Genomic DNA, 26362 nt, shown 5'->3' on the forward strand with positions numbered 1-26362 from the left:
AACTAGTACTGAAATCAGTGACAAAACTCCCACTAAATGGAACCAGGGCTTCTGTTTGTTTAATGAAACAAGAGCTGTGGAGAAACTCTTAAACTTGGACCCGTTACACTACAACTTAATTTTTTTGGTGATGGTGGTTGCTGTTGAGTGCAGTAATCTCTGCACACATTTGCTGTGCCTCAGCTTCACCTTGCTAGATGTGAATTTGCTGTTGTCTGAAAGTCACTGAGGAGCAATATCAGCATTTTGAAAGTGAAGCAATGAGCCATGCAGACAGGAAAGCAACAAATTTTTGAGCTCAGTGCAGTGGTAACAAAACATGGGGTTTGACCACAATGAATTCACAGGTGGCTGTCAGGGCTTCTATCTTTTAACACTACCTAAATAGCCTGGTGATGCAGCTGGCCCTATGGAATAGGATAATCTGGCAGGACTCTGTAGTGCCATGTTGATTTAATGGTGATTGTTGCCAAAGAAGTGAGGAACTTTTGTGTGACCATTGAGATTCAGGTATCACTGTGATATGTTTCTCAGTATTTATTGATGTGTTAAAAGAAATTCAAAATATTTCTAAGAGCACGGCCCAAAAAGGGCAAAAGAGAAACATGCATGAAATTGAATTTCAGTAACAAAAGGAATAACAGCTAGAAAATTATGTTAAGTCTTTTGACAGAGAACCGAAGAATCTATGTGAGAAATAGACATAATTTTGCATTATAAATGTTTCTTACTGTTCTTACTAGGATGTCTTCAAAACCATTATCAGAAGGAATTTAATTATTTCTTAAAATAATTGTAGTACTGATTTTGTTTCTTCACTTTTAAGTCTCAGGTTCTGATGCATTATTTTCAGACTCTTGCTGATGTCACTGACAATTTAAAGACTTCTACAGATTTTGTAAACAGTGCAGCACAGTGATGCCATTATTAGGACAGTAGTTTGGAAGTCTCAGATGCAGTGGTGAAGAGGCTCACAGTTGATGGTACTTGGCAGTTCTTTTCAGCTGTAGGCAACGGTGCTGATAATCAGCACAACCAGTTAGTATAAATGCCTTTCATGGCTTTTGATTAGCAAGTGAAATTATAACTGAATAGATAACTACCTGGCATCTCTAATTGCCCATACCCTTTTTGCCTTGAAAGGTTCTTAATCACCATGTGGAAAAACAGTGTGCGTTCTAATTATATAGATTTTGTTTAAAATAAACATGCTTTTTGTATAGATTTTTTTCAAAATATAATGTCATATTTCTTTAAACAAAAAGGTTATCTTTTTATTTTAATAGATTGCAAAATTTATTAAATTTAATTTTTCATTGGGAAAAATGTCAATTGTTTAAGCAATCATCACTGTGTAGATCAGTGTTAGCATTCCTTTCCTCTTCAAAGAACCAAGTAGTTGGTCTAGACAGCAGCAAATTGAGGGTGAAATTCTGGTTGAACTGAAGTCAGCAATTATTTTACTACAGATTTCAACAGGGTAAGGATTTTAAGGGGGCTTTGTTCAGTTCTGCATACACATGGTGATGATTTGTGCCTTCTGTGAACAGCTCTTTCGGAAAGCTTCTGTACTCGCGAAGCCGACAGGCGGACAGCACTGTGTGCAGGTAGCCAGCAGAGAGACTATGGCTGGGAAAGAACTGTCTGGGATGATACCATGATACCAAGATTGATACCTCATGGTGTCTGGTTTGGGTCTGATACTGATTAATGTCACACTCTGTGTGTTAAAGGTTCTCTGTAACACATATGAGGATCACTGTTGGTAATGCAAGATTTTTGGATTTAAAATACATACAGGAATAACCACATTAGAAATTATCAAGGCTAAATAAATTCCTATCTGTATGAATATTCATATACAGCTCATAAAAATTCCCTGATCTACATCAGACATTCATGAACAATCCATTTAGTACTGAATGCATAGACTAGCAAAACATAATTGCACTTTGCTAACATATTTCATAAATGCATTTGTAAACATTGTGGGTATTAGTGCCCTAACTATGTTTTTTTAAACTCATTAGTTTCTGAATTTCTCCTTACACTTTTGATTAGTGAATTTGTGTGGAGACACAGCTGCAGATTACATTTACTTAACCAGCATTCTAATATCACTGGAGTGGTGGTAGTGTAGTGGAGTTTGCATCTCACTGGCTGGTAATTCTGGGCCAGGGGAATGCAGTCCTGCTGTTACCTTACATCCATATAATGGATTAACTGTCACAGGTTTCTCAATAGTAGAGAAAATGTTTTTCTACCTCTCTTGGCCTTCCTTTAGGGAAGATACAAATAATTAACTAAATTGGAGTGATTCTTCCCTCTTGGTCCTCTCTGAAAGGTCTACAGGCAACTGTGCTCTTGTAATGAACAATTTTATGAGATTGACAGCAATGTTAGTGATTAAACATTCAAGAAAAACACACAAGCAAATGTTTAGAGTAAATACAACGTGGTTTAAAGCATCAGATCACGATCTAAATATGAAAAAAGTAAATTGCTGCAATGCAGCCTCGGATCTGTTAGACTTCAGTGGGATCCAATATGATGTAAGATTATTTTATGCCAAACACTTGCGGAGCAGATTGTAGTTAATTTCTGTTAAAGGGGGATTTTTCAGCCCACTGTTTAATTCTCCTGCCCTTCCATGGCAGAGAAAAGGTGCAAACCAGTAGATAGGAGTGAGGAGCAATAATTGTCTATCACAACAGAAAGAAAGGTCCATCAGTGCCTTCTAAGTTCTGTGCATGGTTACCTGATGTAATACACTTTTAAAGTCTTTTGTCAGGACAGAATATTTATGATGTCAGAAAATACCTCATTTGAAATGGTAAAATAATATATACATATTTTAAAATTTTCTTTATAAAGAGCATTATTCATTGATCTTTTACCTTTTGTCTACTATGTTTCAAGGGATTGTGTGTCAAATTGCAAGAAGTCTTTGCAGGTCTCTGTCAGTCATGACCTTGAAGGGAAGAAAATGTCCAGACTTTGTCCCAGAGCTGTGTAGTTCTTTCAGCAATCCTTAAAACTGAATTTTGAAAACTGCCATACCTTTGGGTTATGGTTTCCTTAAAAGCTTTCACCACTAACACAATTTTTAGTCTGTCCCTACTTGATACTTCCAATATCTTTTATTACACAAAATACTGGATTCAATTGAATATACAGAAATATTTAAAATTATCTTGGAATATAGCATATTACAGTGGAACATCTCTTTGCTATCTTCTTTTGTTGTCTGTGTTCATAACTATGCAATTTACAGATTAATAATACCATTTTCACCCTCAGAAATGAATAGTTTGAAATAGCAGAGCACGATGAGAAATGATAGCCTACACTGAAGGTTAGCAGCAGTTAGTAAAGGAAGCCATATACATTGACTGTCCAGAAAATAAATTAGCAAATTCCACAATAGGTCTGTGATACTTCTGAGAGACCAAAGAATCAGTATTGTCTTACTTAATTGCAATGTCTTTGTAAGTCCACAGTAAGAAGACAGTGACTTGGCACATAAATTGTGTGTTGTGGTTACTAGTATTTTTCCTGCACTCAGAAATCATTATTATTCCTAAATGTGAAGTCTTTAAAAACTGTGAGGACACAAAAAGATCAGACTTATTTTATGAAAATGTAATTTATTGAAATCATTTTGCATTTTATGAAGCATTAATCATGTGCAGAATGTCTGTATGGAACATTAATTTGGGACAGTATGAATAAGCAGCTGCAGTTCCCTGATATGGTATCTGAAGAATTTGTATTAATTGTCTCATAACATAGACTAACCAAAGTAGAAAATTAATTATATTTAGTTAAATATAAGGGAAATCAGAATGCTTTTATTTGTTAATTTCAAGGTATTATCTTCCTAAAATCATTGGCTCTAGAGATAAGAGATGGCTGATAAATATCAGCTTATAGAAATACAAATATATGCATGAATTTTTTCAGTTTAGAGCCTTTTTAAAAAAAAAAACCAAACCAGTTCTAACTGTACCTCCAGGATGGTAAAAAGATGACTGAAATGGCTGTCCCATTCTTTAGTTACAGGTTTGGAGGGATTTTTGTCCTTCTGCCAAATTTATTGGGTTTTGCTAGCACATTTCTTTTTACCATATGTTACTCTTCCCATTTGTGACAGATGATGCAGAGCTAGAAGTGCTGCTCTGTATTGCAGGAATTTTAAGTCACTTGCATACCATTGTTAGACATGTAGAGTTAGCCGCAAGGGTACTAGCCCTTACTCTGGAGGTGGCATTTTCAGTCCAAATAATCAGTTCCTCAGGGCTAAATTCCAAAAAAAACCTCTGCAGAATGACAAGGTACTTGTAGAGTACTGTCACTGAGTAGTTACATGTCCTGTAATGTTCCAGCTTACTATAGTAGGTAATGTCTTTAAAGCCATGCACATTCTGCACTGAGTTCTGATGGCAGTTTCATTTTCAGAAGAAGGTTTAAATGCCCGTGCTAGAACAGGTGCTCAACATTTCCTGTGCAGCCATATGATAGTACATGACTGGCAGGTAATGCTGTCAAAGGGCTTTGGGCTGCATGAGCATCAGCTCTGGACAGCTCCTCATAATCCTGCTCACAGCTGATTCAGAATTGCTGCTCTAACCAGGTTTCTGGGTGTCTAGCAATCCTGGACTGATGGCTGCAATCCTTAAGTCACAGCACAGGAAATACTCTTACGTAACTTTTCAGGGAGAGCAGTGTGGAGCCACAGAACAGTTGATAGTAGCTCCTTTCAAAGAGGGGTTCTATCTCAAACACTGAGGAAGCCTCACATGAGTACTGTGATGGTCACAGGACACGAATGACTGGACAATGCCCTGAGCAGCTTGATGTGATTAGACCTACTTTTAGCAGAGAGTAAGAGTGAACTGCTTCTGGAGGTCCCTTTTAGCGTATTTTATTAACATATTTATTCCGTGAATCAAACAATATCATATTGGGGTTTTTTATTTCTATGTTTTTTAAAGTCATATGCAGTGATTCTAATAATGTTGAAAAAGTTTGAATAGCAAGTCAAAGTCTTGCTTCAGCACAGACTCCATCTTACGTGGAGTAATTACAAGCTGATTCTAAAACATGGTTGATGTGTACCCTGTTCTTCAAGTTTTCTAGATACTCTATATTTACTTCCTGGTTATTTTATTGTCTACCTGAATTTATGAGTATAGTTTTGCCTGGTTGAATGAGATTGTATGTGCTGGGGAAAATCATCTGCATAGTGTGCAGAGTGTTTCTTGCTTCTTTTTTTTTTTCCCCTAAATAATTTTTTTGATCTTTCACTTAGCAAAAGCTGCTGTTTGATATAACAGTATTGCAGTGTGCTCATAATGTCCATGTCCATTCAATACTTACTAAGCTACAGGTAATTTTTTCTGTGTCTGTGTTTACATAAAAAGGAAGCACTGTTAAAATAACTTACTTTCTCTTATGTCAGGACGCTAAGACTGGTTTAAATATGTTAGGGAATTCAGCACATTATGCTAGTGCTAAAACACCTTCTGCATGTCTTTACAGCTTTCAGTAGCACTATTTTTACTTCATTAATTAACTTGAGTCGAAAGGCACTTAAAGAACTCAGGCTGATACAGCATTTTCAAATATTTTACTTCCAATCTGTAAAGTATATTCAAACGCCAACATAAATCATAACATTTACTGTATGTGAAAACAGATTGAACAGTTGGTTCCACCTAACATTTAAATAATATTTATAATAAAGTTATATTTGGATTAAGTACCTATAAATTTTCTGATACCTTCATTTTTTTGCATAACCATAGCTGTTAATTTTAGAAGACAGCCTCATTGCTTGAAATGACAGCAGACTCCAGTAACCTTTGAGCTAGTGACTTGGTATTACCTTGTACTAATTCTCTTAATGGCTACTAAAATTGATTGTAATAGCAGGATTGCCTTGCATTGGCATTATACAAAAACAGAATTACTTCTTGGCAAGTTCCTGAGTGGATTCATGTGATTTAATATGCATTTTTTGATTACTCTCTAACCTTCTACAACCTTTACTGTCTGTCTTTCACCATTAAAGATTCATCTCCCAGTCTATCAGGTTAAATAATAGTCTGAATAGATCTGAATTACCTCATCTTGACCTATTTTAAATCAGTACAGACAAATTTACACAATAATTTCACTACTCTATATCTTTACAAGCTCATCACTGGGATGAAAAGTTCCTAAACATTTTTTAGTATGTATCAACTAATTAATACAATTTTTCATCATACAGGATTACCTCGAGCAAGCATGTTTCAATGGCAAGTAGCATTCTGGTGAATGGATTTTTAGGTTGATCATCTCTGTTACAGCAAAGGAAGTTGAACATGAATTTGTTATCTCATTCCTGGTTGGCTTGGCCCTGGCCAGCAGCGGCTCTGTCCTGGAGCCAGCTGCCCTAGGCTCTGCTGGACATGGAGGGAGCCTCTGGCAGCTTCTCACAGAAGCCACCCCTGCAGCCTCCTGCTACCAAAACCTGGCCATAAAAACCAATATACAGCTGTAATGGAAGGAAAATTAAAGAGGAGCAGAGTGTCCCAAGTTAACAGCTGATTCTTTGTGCTGACCTGTCCTCTGATTGCAAGAGTTGGTACAGGAAGGTGTCACCATAGCAAACATAGAAATCCCACATGTTCGAATTACAATATGTAGTCTTGGATCAGAAAACCATTTTCATCTGGTTGTTGTAATACATTTTTTTAGTACACATGCCTATTTATGATTATTTTTTCTCCAGTTCCCTATAAATTATCAGAAAAGAAATAGTTCTGTTACACAATAGAGAAGCACAAATACAATATTTATAAAAACATCAGTCCATAACATATGCAAATATATGGATGGATGAATTGTACTTTAGTCTTTCATTCTTTCTTGGGTAGAATCAAAGTATCAAGAGGGACTTCAGTAAAGAATAAATAATCCCGTGCTTAGGTGCATGCAGGTGTACAGGCATTGATAGTTGTTGACAAAATTATATGTTTCTATCTTATTCCAAAATACAAGTAGGTTTTTCATAGTGTTGTGCAATTTAATGAAGTGCTAAAAAAGCTAAGTCACTAAATGTGTTGGATTGCTACACAATAAAAGAAAAGTAAGCAAACTGGAGATTTTTTTATGAAGAGTGTCACTGTGAAGCTCAGACAACTTAGTTATGAGCTCTTCAGGTTGTAGCTTATTTGGTTACTGGTAGACCTGGAAAGTCATCCCAGTTTGGAAATGACAGCTATTGAGAATGGCAGTGGAATGTATTTTGTTACCTGAGCAGGGATACATTTTTTTGTCTTTTCTGCTCTTGTCATCTTCCAGACACTGCTATTTCTTTTGTCTTCCCAAACAAACGGGAAGATGGAGTTCTGGGAGGGATATCTACTTGCTTCAAGCATGTAGGGATATCTACTTGCTTCAAGCTTGCCCTTTCTTTGTCTTGTCAGTGAATTAGCCTCTTGACTGCACATCTCTCTCTGATACCTGCTTCTGTTGGCCTCTGTACAAACTGCCAGTACTTTACAGCACTTCAGCCAGTCTGCTGCTAATCTGCTGCTCTTGGTGCTAGAGATGCTCTCTTTGGTCTGGTGTGCTTTTTCTGCCTTTGCTATTTCTGGTCAAAGAATCCATTCTTTCCATCACCAAGTGGCTGTGGAGTTGCCTGTTTGTGCTCACAGGTTTGGCTTGTGAAACTCCATTCCAAGTATATACTTCCAGCACATTGTTGAAACACTTTTGCTCCCAATCCTATTTCCTCTTTTTGTGCCTCAGCATAGGAAAGCAGGCTGAGTGTTTGTGATTATCTGCCTAAATTACCTCTTCTGGTAGGGCTTGGATTAGTATTGCCTTAATGATGAGGGAAATGAGAAGACAAAAGACTGTCATGGGTCTCAGCCTCATCTGCAGTAAGGTGTGAAAATATCTGTGCTACAACTGGTTATAGTAGTTTGCAAAGGAAGTTTTCTATTCCTTGGCATCTGTAATTTTATAATTCCTTTATACAGCAGGTATTTATTTCTCAGGACCTTCAATGGGTTCTGAAGGCATACCTAAGCAATGCAGCTGAATTAAATACATTTTTAAAGCTGTGGAACATATATGATTGTATTATTATGTGGGGTTGGAGTTTTGTGGGGTTAGGGGAATTTTTTTTGGCATAATTTGAAAAGTTCGATTTACCACCCTGGAGAAAAACCTTAAACAACTCTGCATTTTGTTTTTCAGTGTGCAGTGACTTGGAATTCAGGGAAGTTGCAAACAGATTGAGAGACTGGTTTAAGGCACTTCATGAAAGTGGAATTCAGAATAAGAAGACTAGGATTGTTCAAAGGCCTGAAAGAAGCAGTAAGTGATTTCTGCTTGTCTTATTTGATCTTTTCTTTGATCCTTTCTGGTTCTTTTGTTTTTCCATTGCTAAGACCTGCCTTATTCTCGTGTGCTTTAGATAGACATGTGTACAAAACTATAACTTTGGGCTTTTCTGGAGCTGGTTTGCTATTTATGGCTTAGTACAAGAATGTTCACTTCAGACTTTCAATATCATTTGGCAGGACAGCTATCATTCACAATGCTTTGATTTGTGAATGCCATCAAATTAAAGAGTACTTTACAGAATAAAAGAGCTTAAATTATGTGTGACCCGTCTTTGCTAGTAGATGTCAGTATATGTAATGGTACTGAAAAACAGATGGAAAAGAAGTAAGTAAAAAGGAATTTTTAAGGTTATACTTGAAATTGGAAAAGACTCAGGAGTACTAATGAAATAGAAACAGTAGGGGCATAATTTGTTTTTAACCCCCTCAAATATTTAAATATAATTTTTTGTTGTGGAAAGTAGTTACAATTTAAAATGTAATCATCAAAGGGCTTATTTAGAAGAGCAGTTGAAGTGTGCATTAAGAGTGCTAAAAGTAAAGTCCTACTGGGAGGGGAGGGAAATGGAATTTCATAAGCCAGAAAGCTCTAGCTTTTGTTGGCATGAAGGGCAAGTTATGAATTCTTACAGAGTATGTTTCACAGAACTTGGCCACCACTGGCTTCTTACCTGACTTATTTTATGTTTAGCTCTTTAAATATTTGAGGGGTTTTTTTAGCTTTTGTTTATTTCAATTTGTAGCATTACCTTTTTTTTTTTTCAAGAAATCCATTAATTTCACTTAATTGGCAATGTCATTTCACTGTGTGATTTTTTTCATGCCAAGAAAATGTGAATAATTCTGTAAAACAGAACGAATTAAAGATGATTCTGTCTTATGTAGGAATACTTTTCTTAACATTGAGAAAAATTGTTTCTGAGGTACAGTGGTAATACAGTAGTGCCACTTTTTGTTGGTATTGAAAAAAATGACATTTAAACCTATATATTTCCAATTTACATTCTGGCTGGTGCCCATAACTGTTATGTGATCTGCTTCTCATGCAGCAGTGAAAACAATAGAAATACAAATTTTGCAGCCCTTTAGTAAGAATTTGCTTTTTTTTTAGTTATACAGTATCTAATCATGTCAGCTAGTGCATTGCTCTGTTGAAGGTAAACTACTGAATTATCATGTAGTGGCCTGATTCTTGTTGAATGCTACTTTGAAATTTGGGCAATGATAAAGGAGCAATTGTAGTGCTGTTAAGTATTATGTCCTGCATAAATAACAAGTCAGGGTTTCAAGAAATTTGATTTCATATAATGCAAGAAAGTCAAGTTCATAATTAATGCTTTGAATACAGTGAGATGTAGTGCAAACACAAAATTCCTCAAAGAGTGAGATTTTTCCTTTAGCTTTTTTCCCCTTAAGCACACAGGTAGTTTTGATAAGACCTGAAATCTCTTCTTGAAACAGGCATTTGTACCATGATGTGTATGTGGATATAATAAAGTCATATTTGTTATGTCACCAGTTTGTTTGCAAATTTTTACTTTATAATAGGAAGCAAAGACCATATTTAGACTTAGGATCCAAGATTTTAATATATGAGGCTAAAAATGCAAGAATCTTACGGATTTTTGGACACTCAATTTTGGAAGCCTTCAAAGTCATTAAATTCTCTCTTTTAGCATTGCACAGAATCTGCACATATTGTAGGAGACACGGGAAATTTAGGGCACAATTCAGATTGCGTGCTATTCTACCATTTTTTAGAGATATCATCAAGAGTTGATTTGGATGGCTAAGAGTAGTTTTTGCAAGACTCTTTTTTTCATCAACAGGTGAAGGATTACAATCTCTGTGGAAAATTCTGTTTCCTGTATATACTGACTTTAGGTTATGTGTCAGCATCATTCTGTCATAAATGTTTGACTTAGGTTTTTATCACAGTACCAGAATTTGGAATGTTGTACTAAGTGTTAATTTATTGCTGGTCCTAAATGGGATCGAAGTTTGATGATAGGCTTTGGGATGTTTATTTTCTTTTTCCTAAAATAAAACAAATCAAGTTTTACAAAATTATTACATGTGAGGCATTCAGTTTGTCCTATATTTTCTTCTTTTTCTTTTCAAAAAAGAGATGTTCAACAAATGCCTACATTGTTTTGCATTTGAACAGTAACTGTTCAGTGGGTGATATTTCAGTACTGTGGTCAGTTACTCAAACTGGCTATAGCTAATTGTGAAAAAATACTGGGTTTAGATATTAAATATCCTATTTGTGCAGTACTGACTCAATTTTATAAATAGCCAATATTTACATGTAATAATTTAATAATTTGACAGGCTACCGTGGGAAGGCAGTCCATCTGTAGACAGGAAGCAATTGAATGAGTGTATATTCAGTAGTAGGATTTTTTTTCATTTGTAGATTTGCGGATGTATGAATTTATTTAAAACCGGTTTCACTAGTGCTGTATGTTTTTCCTGTTGTGTAAATTTCTGTACTTCAAAATTTCTCATTTAAGACAGCAAAATACATACTGCATTTTATGAGAAATGAACACGTCTGTTGTTTAGAAGAAAATACTGTGTCACTATGTCCCTGTAAACACATAAAAAACCGTGAAATATGACAACCATTTAACATGGTAATGTCCTTTCTAGTACCATTTTAAAATTCTTAAAACTGTTCTTGCAGAGCAAAGTTCTCAAGTAATGCCCCTCAATGCCCCTTGCCAAAGTCATAGGAGGTCCAAGACATCAGGCCTATTGGTATCTAAGTGTATCAGGGCATCCAGGCATATTGATATCCTGGTGTGCCAGGGCTCTCCCGTCCCTGTTTGGAGATGCCTGAAAGCTACAGCTGCAATGAAACTTGCAAAGAACTTCTTATCATGTGTAATGGCTTTACAATTAGCACATGAGATTTGGTGGTCTGTGCAGAATGCAGCTGCAACAGAAAGTTACCTGCATGCAACTTCCCCTTTCAGAGTCCCATCTAACAGATCCCTGGAGTTGTTCATTATCCTTTGGGAGTTAAAAATCTATTTTGTGACCCTTCTCCCCTAGGCTTTCCTGTATTTAAATAATGAAGTTCCTTCCTCACTGAAAAACCATTCTGCATTCAAAGAAGCAGTTTGTGGCATCCTCTCTGGTTGTCTCTTTGTACTTAGGTTTTTTCATATCCCATTCACTCTGGTGGCATTTAGTATGGGATGTATTAAAAGACTTGAGCACAGTCCTTCTGACCAAGGCAGATGTGGTGAAAGTTTGGAGTTGCTCTAGTTATTAAATTATCCACTTTGTTCCCTACAATCATTAATATACCTAAATAAACCAAACAGTAGTGTTCTGCTAGAGCATTCAATATGCTGCTAAAAGGTTAAAAATGTCAGGTGCCTACATTGCTGTGTTTTTAGGAGAGTAAGATAATTTTGTCTTACTGACACTTTTTTCCAAAGCAGAACGTAATTGAGAGTAGAATGTTTCAAAAAATAACAGGGTATTGTTTCTAAAATCTCTTTCGGGTCCAGATGTGGTCAAATTTAATATATCTGAAATGATCATTGATATAGATGCTACATATACACTTAAATCTTTTCCTCAGGCCACTTATGGTCTAAATAGATGACACAAAGGGGAAAAGCATATTTGACCCCCATACTACTATAATACTCTCATTATTTTTCACTTGTGGGTCAGAATATGCAGAGTTAAAAAATCAAGTGACATTTTATATAACTGTTTAAAGTCTATTAGAATATTAATTCTATTTCTATATTTATTTTGTATTATAAAACACAAAATTAGTGCATCATATGCAAAGCACAAATAATACCATAGTCCCACAGATATTTCTGCTAACAGGCAGTCTATTTCTGAAGAATACTTGTGCACCTTCTTGTGTTAGAATATGAAAAAGCCGAGGCCAAAGGTAATAAATAGAGACTCTTCTTATGGTTTGGAAATAATATCATGATTTGAAGTCTAATACATTAATAATTTTGAAAATAACCTAAAAATTGAGAATTCTGAAAGAAAATTAATTTTAAGTGGATTTTCTGGAACTACTATAGGAAGATATTATTACACTAAAACTATCAAATCTCTATACAAAATTTTGGGAGGAGAAGACTAGTTGTGTAAAGAAAAGTAAGTAAAATAAGCAACTTCCAATTTTTGCTTGAAGATTTTAATTTTGTTCCGGCTATCTTAAATTCCTTACTTATGAAGAGACAAACTGATAATGTGGAGTGATAAATTATATTTCCCTGCTCTTCACTACCAAAGCATATTTGAAAACCATGAGGTGCAGATAGAACTCATAAGAACAATAGGGTTTTCCTTACTCCTACAGTAAGGAAAGAATTCCTAGAATTGTGGTTTTAAACAGTATTTTAGTGTCTTCAAAACACCGGTGGCTTGAGAATTTGTCTAACTCCTGAGATTATTTCAGGAAATGTTGCATAAAGCTGAACTCCAAAGCTGAACAGGCTGCCAACCTGAACCATAGTTCTAGCTTGCTAGAAAGGAAAAGTTCTTCCAGTCAATTTCTGCATGTGTCAGGTTAGCTCATGCAAAAAGGCATCCTCAATGCAAGAGTCTGGAAGAAGAAATCCAGCCTAGAATTAATTCTGATCAGGAGTTTTAATGAATCCATCTCTACTTAAAATTAAGTCTCTAAATGAAACACACAGTGTTGCTGACTGAAGTTGGTTTTGACTCATTCTTTTGTACATAATTATCCTTATACACAGTGAAATGTGGGTCTTTATTACTTTATTTTGTTTTCAGTTATCTGCTTTCTTCTAACAGTCACTCCTATTAATAAAATGGTAAATCTGGTGTCCCAAGTAACAAATTTCATCTGATTCATCAATCTATTAGGAAGCTGATAGTTTATAGGAATAGGATTCATGTTGCTTGCCCCCCTCCCCACCTCTCCCTCCACGACTTCCATATAAAAGTCTTTAAAACACTTACTGGAAGAGACTTCAGAATGCAAAATTTCATGAGGGCACTGCAGTTGTACTTCATTTTTTTCTCTTATACCTTTTGTTGTGACATGAGAGTCAGTGTTTCTAGGTTTATCAAAATACCTTTGGTACCTTCCCCAGGTTCCCCAGGGCCGGGAGTTAGTCCTTGGTGATTCTTATGGGTCTCTTCCAACTCAGGATATTCTGGGATTCTGTGTCCTGCCCTAACCTGGGCTTTGCTCGTGTCTGTGTAACCACAGTCAGCAGGAATGTTTTGCAGCCTGGGACAGGGGACACAATTGTGCCTGATTCTGTCTCCTGGCTCCTGTGGAGCCTGATGAGGCTCACCAAGATCACCACTTTTGTGATCAAATACAAAAGCATTCACTGCTGCTTTGTCCTCTTTATTTTAGTCTTTCCTGCTCTGCTCTGTCCTGATTGCATTAGGAAGGGAAGCCTTTTCCCAGCTTGTGCACAGTAGGTCTCAGCTGTGAGATGCTGTTCACTGAAGGTTTTCTACTAACCACAATATTACAAAAATCCATTACAGAAGAAAACCTTGCTATGCAGCTTGCAGACTGAACAGGTAAAATGGATGGTCTAGATGTCAGCCAGGAGTCTGGCAAAGAGTGCATGTGTGTTTCTTCACGTGTGATTTGCCAGAGACTTTTATTGCTTCAGACAGCACACTGGTATTGGAAAAAAAATGTGCATTTCTTGGCATGTTAGATAAACAATTTGTATATAATGCAGTATATAAGCCCTGTGAGTGTATGCTGTTCTGATTTCCACATGGTTTCAGAAGCTGTCTTCCTCAATGTACACATTGCTTACATGCCTAATAAGCAGGCAAACAACAGTTTTGTCTTGGAAAGCTGATAAGAGTTGAAATTCTCCCCAGAGAAATAACCAGAAAGAGGAGCATTCCTCTTAGTTCCTTTTGAGCATATGTTTTGAATGCCCAGTATGTAAGCCATGGAGAATGGTAATATCTCGTGATAATTTTTTCCCTTGGAATTGTTTTTACCAGGAAAAGAGCATGAGCTGGTACTTCATATTTTTTGATAGTGTTCAGAAATAGCTGCATAAAAGTTCACTTCATTATGGTATATGGAAATAGATTTTGAGTAAGTGGTTAAAATGAAAGAGAAAAACATCTTTCATAATTGAGTCATCTGAGCAGCAGTTTTTGCACTCCTCGGCATAATGTCCTGCTACTTAATCATCAAGAATAAATTACTATCATTCAATTATAGTAATTATTCCTTCGTTTCTGCTTACTGCTTTGTGTTACAACTGTGAAAAATGTGTAACGCCAGAATTCTAGTTGGTGTTCCAAGTGATAATATACTCAGTATGTGATTTGGGCAATGATTTCCTAGGTCTAGGTCACTGGGTGATTTTTTGATTCTTAGTTCTCTATCAGCTGATGCCTTCACATGTCAAACCATGTTAGCAGATATTGAACTCTAGATATGAACTTCAAGGCTTTTCTGACTCTTTTCCCCAAGTATATCACCTTCAAGATGTATTATTTTATCAATATTATAATAGAGGAGGCAAGTCATTGTTGAGAGAAAGTACTTCGGATAATTTTAAGTTTGGACAGTTCAGTAAAAGCTCTTTTAAAATAAGCCAAGAATTTTACCACAATAATCTCTGAAAGAGTTGGTAATGTGTATGTAGACCTGAAGTGATGATCTTTTTGTAGTGTAGTAGCTCTGGAAGAGGAGGAGTGCTTCATTTTATATCAAACAAATATCTCTATCTGCTTCTATCTCTAACGACACCTGACTGGTTCACCTCTGAAATACTTGAGCCATTTTTATTTATTTTATTTGTTTGAGCAAAACTAATATTTTACCTAGATTTCAGACATTTCTCTATTGCAGTGACTGATGGTTGTGATAGACTTTGGCTTGATGAAACAAGACCGATGAAAACTAAGAAGAAATGTGATTTTTCTCTATTTACAACACTAAAATTGTATATACTAGACCAGAGGAAGAACAAAAAACTAGAAATAACAACAAATGTACCTGGACTGTAAATGAGAATACAAACTATTTCAGAGTTGAACTCTAACAAAAGAAACATAAATAACTTTCAAGATAAAATATAATCAGTTTCAGAAATTATTAAATCATACAGTTATTTAGTAGAAAGTTAGACACCATGATCCACAGTACTTTTTTCCTCCTCTATCTGATGCTATTTAGCAGATAGGTTATGAGAGTTTTAATAAATGTAAGCTTTTCTTACATAAAATGTTATTGTTTGAAGTAGGTTTATTAGTTCTGGTGTACCAAAATTATATATTCCTATCTTCTAGGAAGAGCATGTCATAAATATCAGACTTCATACTCTATATTTAAATAATCAGCTGTGGTTATGTTGAACTTTGACAGGATTTATTGAAAATATTAGAACATAATAACTCTTTTCTGGTGCTATCCTGTTGGTATCAGTGATCTGTAATAAAATGATCTGCATTTTAATTATATTGCTGACTCCAATGCAAATTTTTTAATTTCAAACTTTGTCCTTAATTATGAAACATATAATAGAGAAGATGCTGGTGGGACATCACTTTTAAAAAAAAATGTAAAAGCTATACAGAAAGAAGTGAGAAAAAAATTGAGGAATGGAAGCAGAGGATGAGCTCCAGTCACAGGCTAATGATAGTTAAGGAAATCAAGAAAAAGAGAAAGAAATCTTATGCAGTTGTACAATATTGTTCCAACCTTAATCTAGTGGTGTGTACACCTTTGACATGTTTGATTCTCTTTCACTGTTCTTCAGATAAATTTATTTCTTCTCAGAGGAGAATTTGAAACTGACTTAAGAGCTGGACTCAGTGATCCTTGTGTGTCCCTTCCAACTCAGCTTATTCTGTAAAATAAGCAGATGTTTGGAAGGTGTCTGCTTTTTCTTACTATAGTTTATTAAAAACATAAATCTGTCTTCTAGTATCCTAAAATACAAATACTAACACTGTGAGCTTTGCTAGCATGAACCACAAATGCTAATTTAAAAATATTTTGTCCCAAGCTGGAAAGTGATACCTCTTTCAATAAACTGGAATTTCCACATGCAGAGGAATTATCTTCAATTGCTATGGCCCACAAAGTCTGTCCTTAAATACACCTTTAAAGTGGCTTTTATCCTAAATTTCCTTCTAGTTGGCATCTTACTAATTAAAATCATAGTTGCTCTATTTGTTATTGGGTATGTTTTTAAATTTTGTTAAATACATGAAAACTTCATAAATAGCAAATGGCTTTTTTTGGTTTTTTGCTTTTTCTGTCTTCTTTCTATCAAACAAAAATCATAATTAATGCAACAGATCATCAGGGAACTAGAAAAAGTGAGATCACCCTAATGAAAAATCATAGTTAATTTCGAATTTCTAGGGAGGGGATTTTTTGTGTTTGTCTGACTTGCACAGGGAGTTTTGATGCTATCAACTTTCTTTTCCTTTCTGAAATGGTCATTCCACCACAGAATAGGCATTTCCACATCTAGATATACATCTAAAAGGACATCTAATGACTTCCAAATGCAATTACTGGATTAAACCTGTTTAGCAGTATAGAAGCACTTTTCTGATTTCTTTACTTGTCAGAACAAAAAAGGCAGGCAGGCTTGATTTTCAGCAGCAGTAGAAATTGGGAATTCCTGTGGGCTCTCATGTCAGCTTTTCTATAGCCATATCTACCAATCAAATATTTAGTGCTCAGTTTTGACTTAAAAGTTTTGAGAAGAATGATGTTTAGTAGCACTAAATCTTGCTCTCTATTAGGATGTGTATTCACCTGCCTGGCCACATCATGCTGTGGCATGACCCACAGCACACGAAGCAGAAAATGTGTGTTTGTATCATCTGTAGCTCACAGCTTTGACACAGGCAAGAGGCCTGGTGGTTTCTGCATTTCCCTTTCATGTCCATAGGCCAGTCTGCATGTACTTTAAAGTTTATGCAGAAAACATAAATGGGATGTGTGATGGTACAGGAATAATTAACTCACCCTGTTCCATTTGGCCATTTTTCCAAGCAGTGTTTTAGGAAGGTGCAAGCTGTATAGGTAAGTATGATACTAGCAGCTGGCTGCTGTTAGCAGTCATCTTTTGCATGGCCTCCTCCAAAACAGAAGGTACGCCATGTAAAGGTAAAATACAATTTTCAAAATGCAATTGCTGAGACTATCATGTTCCTTTTTCATAGATTTCAATGTATGTTATCAGGTAAAAAAAAAAACCCAAAAAAAAAAAAACCCCAAAAAAACCCAAGCAGGGACTCCAACAAGTTACCTGGAATTTATTCTCTTCTTAGTTCTGTAAACTTTGCAAACCACTTAATTTTCATTCTCCTGATTTGTAGTATCACTTAAATTCCTCATCAGTATTTTTTTCCAGGAAATCATCATCTGTCATTTATTACGGTACATAATGTGTGTGCTAAATATATAACATTTGACATGAAAACTCATATTTCTAAATGTTTTGAGTCTGACTGTAGCAGATTTGACTCTTTTTAGCAGATTAATTTACTGACTTTAAAAGTGAATCTGACATATAATTTCTATGTGCATTTCAATAGCATATACTGTTTGTGGCATCTATGTACCACCAGAGCTATTTCCATGATGCAGCATTCTTTTGTGGTGGCTGCAGCAGCTTTCCTCCTATATAATTTAAAATTATTTCCTTCTATATAATTAATTATTTCCTCCTATATAATATAAAATAAGCAGCTGCTCCAGCTTTCCTCCTGTATAATTTTTGGTTATTTTTGTTTTGTCTCGTAGGATTTGATACCAGCATTTTGCCAATTTGCAAAGACTCCCTGGGCTGGATGTTTAATAGGCTTGACATGAACTATGATCTGTTGTTGGACCAGTCAGAACTTGGAAGCATTTACCTTGACAAGAACGAGCCGTGCACCAGGGCATTCTTCAATTCTTGTGACACATACAAAGACAGTTTGATATCTAACAATGAGTGGTGCTACTGCTTCCAAAGACAGCAAGGTAAGAGATGAGATCAACCTGCACATGTGTATGTCTGACCTTTTTGTTGGGCTTTATCTTTTTTTTAACATACTAAGAAGATTACTGTGAACTACAAGCTCTTAAATGCTGTGCAATGAATTTGTTTCAAGGTTTCTGACATATGGTGATTACCTAAAATGAAATAAAAACCCCCAAACAAAGTAGCCAAATGACTCAAGCTAAATAGAAAGGCTTGCTGGAAATTCAAGGATTCTAAATAAAGTGTAACACTGCCACCAATGCTTTTACAGCTATATTGTTCCTCATGCCAAAATTTAGTATGTATATGGAGGGAAAGAGGTGAAAATAAAGAACAGTTTACTGAAATTATTTCTTTCGCAGTCTACTTTGCCTACATTATAAAATAAACTTCTTTATTACTAATGTAGGGTATCTTAATGTTTGGTGAGCCTAATAAAGTAGCTGAATGAACATTATGGATAAAGTTATTTTCAGTCATTTAGACCTAAAACCAGTTGGTTTTTATTGCCTAATTGAATCTCTTCTTAATGTCCTGATGTGATTTTGGTTAGACAAATAAACACAACCTATAGGCATTATTTTCCCAAGGAATATATAACAATTTTGGATATAGATATATAGTCAAACTAGTTGTATCAAGGAATTCACTCATTGAATATTGTCTGCAATTGGTCAGAATAACCCCTGCATTTTCCTTACTAACATGAGGGAGTTTTTCTAAAGGATAAGCAGCAACTAAGCTTCAAATTACTACTGCTGATAGAGGAGATAAAACTGATATGGTGGAAAGTTTGCTAAGCTAATTCAGCCTTTTTGAAAGTTTTAGTATCAGTTTTTAATTCTCACTTGTACCCTTAAAACTCTCATGATAAATTCACATTAGCATTCAACATTTATGATTTTGTTCTGATTTCTGTGGAAATAAAGGTTTTTATCATGCTACATCTGCCCGTTGTAAATCTAAGTAAAAATAAAGCTGTACTTCTGTAGATAAGCACTAAATAGCAGATATCTTTTCTTTGGTAACTTTCTTATTAAAAGTTTAACATTCAAACTTTCAAACAAGGTGTTTCAAAACACCTTATTGTTTTATAATAACTTTTGTGTGATTTTTTTTATAAGCTTGTATGTACTTGCTGCCAACACTAGCAAATTAACAATAACCCATCCCAGAAGTAACGTAGCTCCTAAAGAGCCTAACATTTTGTTCATTTGTCTATAAAATAAAAATAAAAAATAAAAAAACCCACCACAATAATTTTGCTCAGTGTACTGTTAGAACCTGAGGATGGTATTGTAAAGACTGATCTAAACACTAAGGAACTTTATTAGTGGTACCCCAACAGATCCATCTTTCAGTGACATTGGTTCTTCACAGTGCAGAACCCAACATTATCAAGCTTTTCTTCCTCTTTTTACCAACTTCCCCACTGTCTTGATAATGTGTTGAGATAAGGTGCTGATTTCAAACAGATTAGATAGTCTTTGATACCACAGTGTGTTTGAGTATATAGTAAAAAAGACATCTCCTAAAAATTGTTTATGAAGTGAAATCTGAGTTTCAGCAACCCTTGCACATTAAACATGCACTTCATCCTTCAAAATTAACAGTCATCAGAATCTGTATTCTCCATTTTTTGATCTAAGGAGAAAAAAATCTTATAGTCTTCTTTTGTCATGTCTTATTTTGTCATGTCTTATAGCTGTTGCACAGCTGTCTCAGTCCTGCTTCCCATGTGTATTAGTGACCCACTGAATTCTCTAATTGGCATTGTTATGCTGAACAGTGGAATATGTTCATGTCTGGTTATGTTTTACTTGATGGAATGATCTAAATAAGGCCTTTAACTAAGCCTTTGCTATTAATAGCAAGGAAATGGAAAAGCTGAGAAATTCAGCAGCTTCTTTCTGATGTTTATTAAAATAAGCTGATATTAACACAATGCTTCAAGCCATGTAGAGCAGTTCTCTGTATTCATTGAGCTTAGTGCTTTCTGAGCAGTTCAGTGGTTTTACAGTACTCTCCTTGATTAGTGTTGTTCTAAAGAGAATACAAAATTTAGTCAACCATATGTATCATACTGGGATAGCAATTTCATTGTGCTTTTTAAAAGTACATAGTGTTAGCTTGAGTCATTACCTGAGAAGCCCCGTGGCCTTTGATCTTAGTTTTACCATGAAGGACTGTCAGCATTAGACAAATCCTTGAAACACTTCATTCTTTCTGTCTGCTTGATTACACTACACTAGATCTATTACTGAACATTGCTAACAACTCCTAGTCATTATAGGCAACTTTTTTATGAATCTTGAAGTCAGATCTTTTTTGTGGAGAAGATGATCTTCCTGTAGTAGTCTCACTTTGACTAATGGTTAAACACTTAGGTATAGTCCAGTGATGCTTATTGAATTTTTTCTTGCCCTTGCTCTGCCTTAAATGTAGTTTAGTATTTCTGAGGTATATCCAAGGCATTAAAATGGATTTCTGCAATGCATCAAAATCTGCACTGTGCCAGTGTTCTTTGTAAGTCTTTTTGTGTGCTTTGATCACTGTGGCCCTCTATTTTCAACAATCCATGCAAGTGTTTCAGCACCCATCTTCAGAACTTACTTCCTTAGTTGTTCAATGCTAATGTGGCACTTCAGTGCTTACTTAAATGCTGAAATGCTGAGGCCCTTGCAATGGTGGCCTTTTTATGGGCTGAATTTTTTTCTGCCAATAATTGACTGACTACTGCAGCCTTGTTTTGTGGCATCACTGATTCAGAGTAGGAGAGTAGCCAATTTTGCTGAGAGTTTTAATGCTTAGCAGCAAAGTATTTGTTTACTGTAGGCCTCTGCATTGATCTATTAGTCCAGCACTTCTCTAGGTGTGTTTTCTTAGAGGCCCTTCTGTCTGCCATACCTGGAAGACATCTTCATCACTTGAAAAACAGCCCCTCTTATAGAAGACTGACAATTACCATGATTTGTATTTGCCAGTCTTAAGATTGCAAGGACTTCAAATACATTTATAGATAGTTACAAATGAAGATGTAACATGCTTTTATCAAGATAAATGATGATCATAAATGAGATCCCTTGGCAGATTTCTTGAACTGTAGTATTGATGTTTCAGATTCCTGAAGTACAAACCTCAGATGTCCAACAATTATAATGCTTGATGCCAAGTACAGACAAGATGTCACTGCAACCTTATCTGCAGTAGACCATAATCCAGAACTTAGGGGCTCTGGCAAATATTATCTATTTGATTGGTGAAAAATCACTATTTTGTTATTGAGTAAGGAGAATCTCTGAAAGTTGGAGGCTCATTGTGTGAGTAATAGCTCCTTGAGACCTATCTGTTAAAAATAATGGTCAAACCTACCGGTTTGACTTCAGTTGATCTGTTAATGTGCTATTTTGGTAAATCAGAGCTTAATTGTGCTAGCCTTGAAGCACTTGTTGACATGACTGGATATTGGTGTCCGATGGGCCGGCGTTAGTAGTGTTGGATACTCTGGTGTGCAGCAGTGCTCTGAGCACTGACAAACTGAATGGCTGGTGCTGTGTGGGTCATGATTCACTCCTAGCCATGCACTGGTGTTATCAGAAGGACAATTCCTGCCACATCTGAGAAAACAGATTAAGGATGAAGATGATTAGATACCTTATTTGTATTCAGATTTTCAGACAGACTAATTTCAGGTTCATTGCTATCTCAAGAGAAACTACAACCCTGATTTTTGTAAAGGATTTTTTTCCTCCCTGAAAATAACTGTTTAGCTCAAGGAGTTGTCTGGTGATTGCTTTTTAATAAAAATAATTTCAGAAATCTTAAAAAAAAGCTTTAAAAACTTACGAGCTAAGCTGCAAATAAAGAGGGAGACATTATGATTTGGGAAGACAGGAAAAAGAATGTGCTGTAAGCCAAAAGGGATTGGTTGAAATTCTAGCCTGCCATTCTCTTTGACAGTTTTAAGCACCAGAGTGATTTTAGTATTGTTAAGAGTTTTTACTGCTTTTGCCCTAAGAAGCAAAGCTTAAGTTTAAATCTTGAAGACTTCTGAGAAGAGTGTTTTGGGTAAGTAACTCCCTCATGTTGCCTTGTTACCTCTTAGTTAATGGTATTCCTTTTTGTAATTGTGCCACCAAAGATTTATAGCTATAAAAGAAGATTTTTTTTCTTTAGGCATCATCCATAATTTTTACATTTCCACATGTTAGTGCTCAAATATGCATATGTATGTTTCTAATTTAGGATTATTTTTCATGGATAAAAATGTATGTATTCTTCCTATTTGACTAGTTCTTCTTCGTCAGCATATTTCCCATCTCTTTTGTAGGAAAGGAGAGAATAGAATAGTTCTGTGACATTACCCAGCCATTAACCTCACCCTGCCAAATCCACCCCGTTCCTAGATCCTTATAACCTGTAATATTTGTATGATAAATTACTGTAATTTATTAGATTCATGGTAGTAGAAAATACCTTTAGTTTAAGAGATAATCGGTCCTCAGAATATTATAGCATTAAGACTTTAAATCGTCAAATATTGGGAAAGACAGAAACCTTAGTTTTGAAAGGTAAGGAAACTGTGAGCATGATCATCCTCAAAGTATTTCCTACAATGCAAAAATAAAATGTCATGTAGCTTCATAAAGTAATCAAAGACCGAATTATTAAAATGCATTGCCCACCCAGAGATGTCAAATCTCAGTGATTTTTCAAGAGCACACAGAGAAATTGGTTCATTGTCTGGAAAGACAACTCCTAAAATTCCTTCTGGCGTTAAGACTTCTGTTGACAGCGTTCTGCAAGTGGAGCCTGCCCTTAAGGCCTTCACTCTAAAAAGAATCATTACAGATTTAGTGTGAAAAGCCAGGCCCACCAGAGTTGAGACCACTGGAGACATTTATGAGCTTCTTTAAATGTATTGCATATATAAATGTTATTTAAAATGTAAAAACAAGAGAAATGAACATCCTGCTTGCCAGTAAGGGACTATTATTGTATACTAGTTTTTATTTACACTGTTAGATAATAGCAAAGGTATGTTGGAATAACTAGGGTGTGCCAGCCAAGAGTCTCTGTGTTCACCAGAGCTGTGTTTTTGATCTCCACTTCATCTGGGCCTTTGTCAGCAGGGTGCCCTACAGAGTGACTGAGTTCTGGTCCTACCTGTGCTCTGCATCAATGGGCTGGGCCAGTCTTACTCATTTTAAGCCAGCTCAGAACACCTTTTTCTATTTGCATGGAGAAAAAGGGATCCTTGACTTAAGCACATGGCAAAGATGTATTATAAATGATCAGAGTCTGCTAAAATGTAAACCACATTTAATATTCATGCAATGTAAGATTTGTCTGGGAATGGTGCAGGCTAAAGACACCTGTGAGTAAACTCAGTAATTTTATTACTGGTTCAGAATGAAAAATGCCTGGTGCTAATAATGGTCTAATGTGGTATGCAGTGCCAGTGTTCAGAGATTAATTAGTGCTTTGCTGTCTTCGATTCTTTCACTTACTGAACAGTGATGTAAACACATTCACATCTTATTTTCTTCCCATTCATGGCGCATAATATGACTTTCTTTTATGGACAGTAAAAAATTAAATTATTCAGAAGTAGAATTCAGTATTTCCAATATTCAGCTGTAGCTGAATAATGAAAAACTGAATTTTAATACATATTCTGTTTCTCAGAGCCATCTAAAGTTTGGCCTCCATTTTTAAGTTAGTTTGCTGTGCATGGGGTTTGTACCTATGGGATCCAGTCTTACATTGTTGCCAGAGAATCATTGAATCTTGCAGACTTCAGTGAAGAAAAAGATTTTATTTTCTTAGTGTAGTATGTGAAATACAAATTTGGAACATGAATTCTAAAGAGGACAAAAGGGAGGAAATTAAAAGAGTTGTTCTGTGTTTAGCTAATACATGAGGCAAGCTTCACAGTTGCTGAGATTTTTATAGAGCAGTAAAGTAGGGTGTGATAGAGTGACTATTTTGGTCTAGCATTCCTCAATGCTCCAGACTAGTGACTAGATGCTCACTTGGAGATGAGTTAACTATGAATGGTGTTCTGCACATATCCATGGTGGTGCAGAGATTCATAATTCTGAAACTGTAGCAAGCTGTGGTAATTATTTTCTTTCAGATGTGTGTGTTTCATAAGGTCAGTAGTCAGAGTGACCTTACAACATAGCAAAGTGGGAAAACGTAGTCATGTGCTTTCTGTCCTCGATACTGTGTAACCTGTTTAACCTTTTTTATGTCCTTTCAGATCCACCTTGCCAGACAGAACTCAGTAACATTCAGAAGCAGCAAGGAGGAAAGAAGCTCCTAGGTGAGCCTTAGATCATTCTTTTGAAGGTTTTATTACTTACATAAATAACCCTAGTTAAACAGCAACACAAAATCAATATTAATCCAATGAAGATAGACCACAGTAAATCTCAGCAGCAAAATTTATGAAATTTTTGGAAGCTATTAAACTTGGTTTTGTTACGTTACCTAGCAAAAGCTCTTACTTCTGTTTTATTACCCTGATAGAAGGTACATTTTTACAGTACAGAAGGGACAGCACAAGGTACTCCTAAAGTAGTATTTCTGCTGGTCCTTTAACTGTAATAGTCTGTAAGTAACTGAAATCTTTGTTCTGAATCAGTTTATACTGCATCAATATTTCTGAAGTGTAAAGTCTTCATTTACCACTAGCCACTGTGTGAAAGCTCTGTAAAACAAAAGGCTTGGCCTGAAGCAGCCAAAACTGCATTTCTCATAAGGATGGTTTCTAAGAAGAACTATACACTTCAAATGCTTCCATATGAATATTTTGTTGATTGTGGTCTCCACTTGGTCCAAGTGATAAACAGTGGATTATTCAGCTGTAGGCAAAGTCATTGCCTCACAAAATAAGCCCCTCTTGTACATATAAATGCAAATTTAGTATTAATTTTTACAGGGTTTTTTTGTGTTGTGTTCTGCTGCATTTGTCTTCTGTGGTAGAATAATTAAATATTAGCGTGTGGTGGTTTGTAAAATACATATTAAACACAAATAACTCCTTGTAATAGATAGTTTGTTAGTCACAAAGTCTGGCCCTTACTATCCAGACTTGTTTGTACTCCACAGATATAGAACTTCCCAGTCAGGAACAGGTCCTACATTTGAACCTTTTCACCAGTGAAAATATGGACTGAGATATTCAGGGAGTAAGAAATATGTATTACAGGATCAACAAGAAAATTAAAGGAGTATTGCTCACTTTATGTCGTGAAATCAGTCCAAGACTGATACGTGATATTTACCCTCCCACATTTGATCCATTCAGTCACTTTGAGTCAGCTGAATTTAGTACTAAAGCAGTCACTGCAGAGTCTGAAATGGTGAAACAGGAAAAGCCAGTTGCTTTCTGCTATAATTGTGACATTGGCCAAGACATGGACTTTAATATACTTATTCAGCATATATATCTATATCTATCTATATCTATCTATCTATCTTTCAGGGCAGTACATCCCCTTCTGTGATGAGGATGGGTACTACAAGCCAAGTCAGTGCCATGGGAGCCTAGGGCAGTGCTGGTGTGTGGACAGATACGGCAATGAGGTGTCAGGATCCAGAACAAATGGTGCAGCGGAATGTGGTAAGTCAAGAACCACATGTGGTGTTTGTTTAGAAGTGTTAGTCCCTTTGATTGTCAGCCAGGTTAAATTTCTTCAGTGACAAGTGTGGGACCCAACTACATGGAATTTGATACAAAACCCAAAAAATTATAATTTGTTACTGTTATTGCATTATTTTTTTGGAACTCCTGTCACTGTGTCAGCTATTACTAGACCCTTACACGTGCTTGGCATAGTGTGTATAAACCCAGGACAAATTAATTTTCTAGAGCAGCATTAGGTAAGTTCCATAATGTTTCATTAAATTCCTTTGGGTAATCAGCATGCAAGAATTCGATTTGATATTTTTTTC

At 35.7% G+C, this 26362-nt stretch overlaps 1 protein-coding gene across 1 annotated transcript in view; it reads left to right on the top strand.

Annotated features, from left to right (window-relative positions):
- The window catches only part of SPOCK3 (SPARC (osteonectin), cwcv and kazal like domains proteoglycan 3), a 164070-nt gene that overhangs the window by 134990 nt on the left and 2718 nt on the right, over positions 1 to 26362 (top strand). Inside the window, exons 7-10 of the mRNA XM_054292651.1 lie at positions 8254 to 8373; positions 18178 to 18399; positions 24666 to 24728; positions 25893 to 26030. Of these exons, the coding sequence (XP_054148626.1) occupies positions 8254 to 8373; positions 18178 to 18399; positions 24666 to 24728; positions 25893 to 26030 (543 nt within the window). The remainder of the gene's footprint in view (positions 1 to 8253; positions 8374 to 18177; positions 18400 to 24665; positions 24729 to 25892; positions 26031 to 26362) is intronic.

The sequence above is a fragment of the Melozone crissalis genome, unplaced genomic scaffold (assembly GCF_028551555.1).
Source record: "Melozone crissalis strain CALT ecotype California unplaced genomic scaffold, PUWL_Pcris_2 ptg000006l_1, whole genome shotgun sequence".
NCBI classification, from domain to species: Eukaryota; Metazoa; Chordata; class Aves; order Passeriformes; family Passerellidae; genus Melozone; species Melozone crissalis.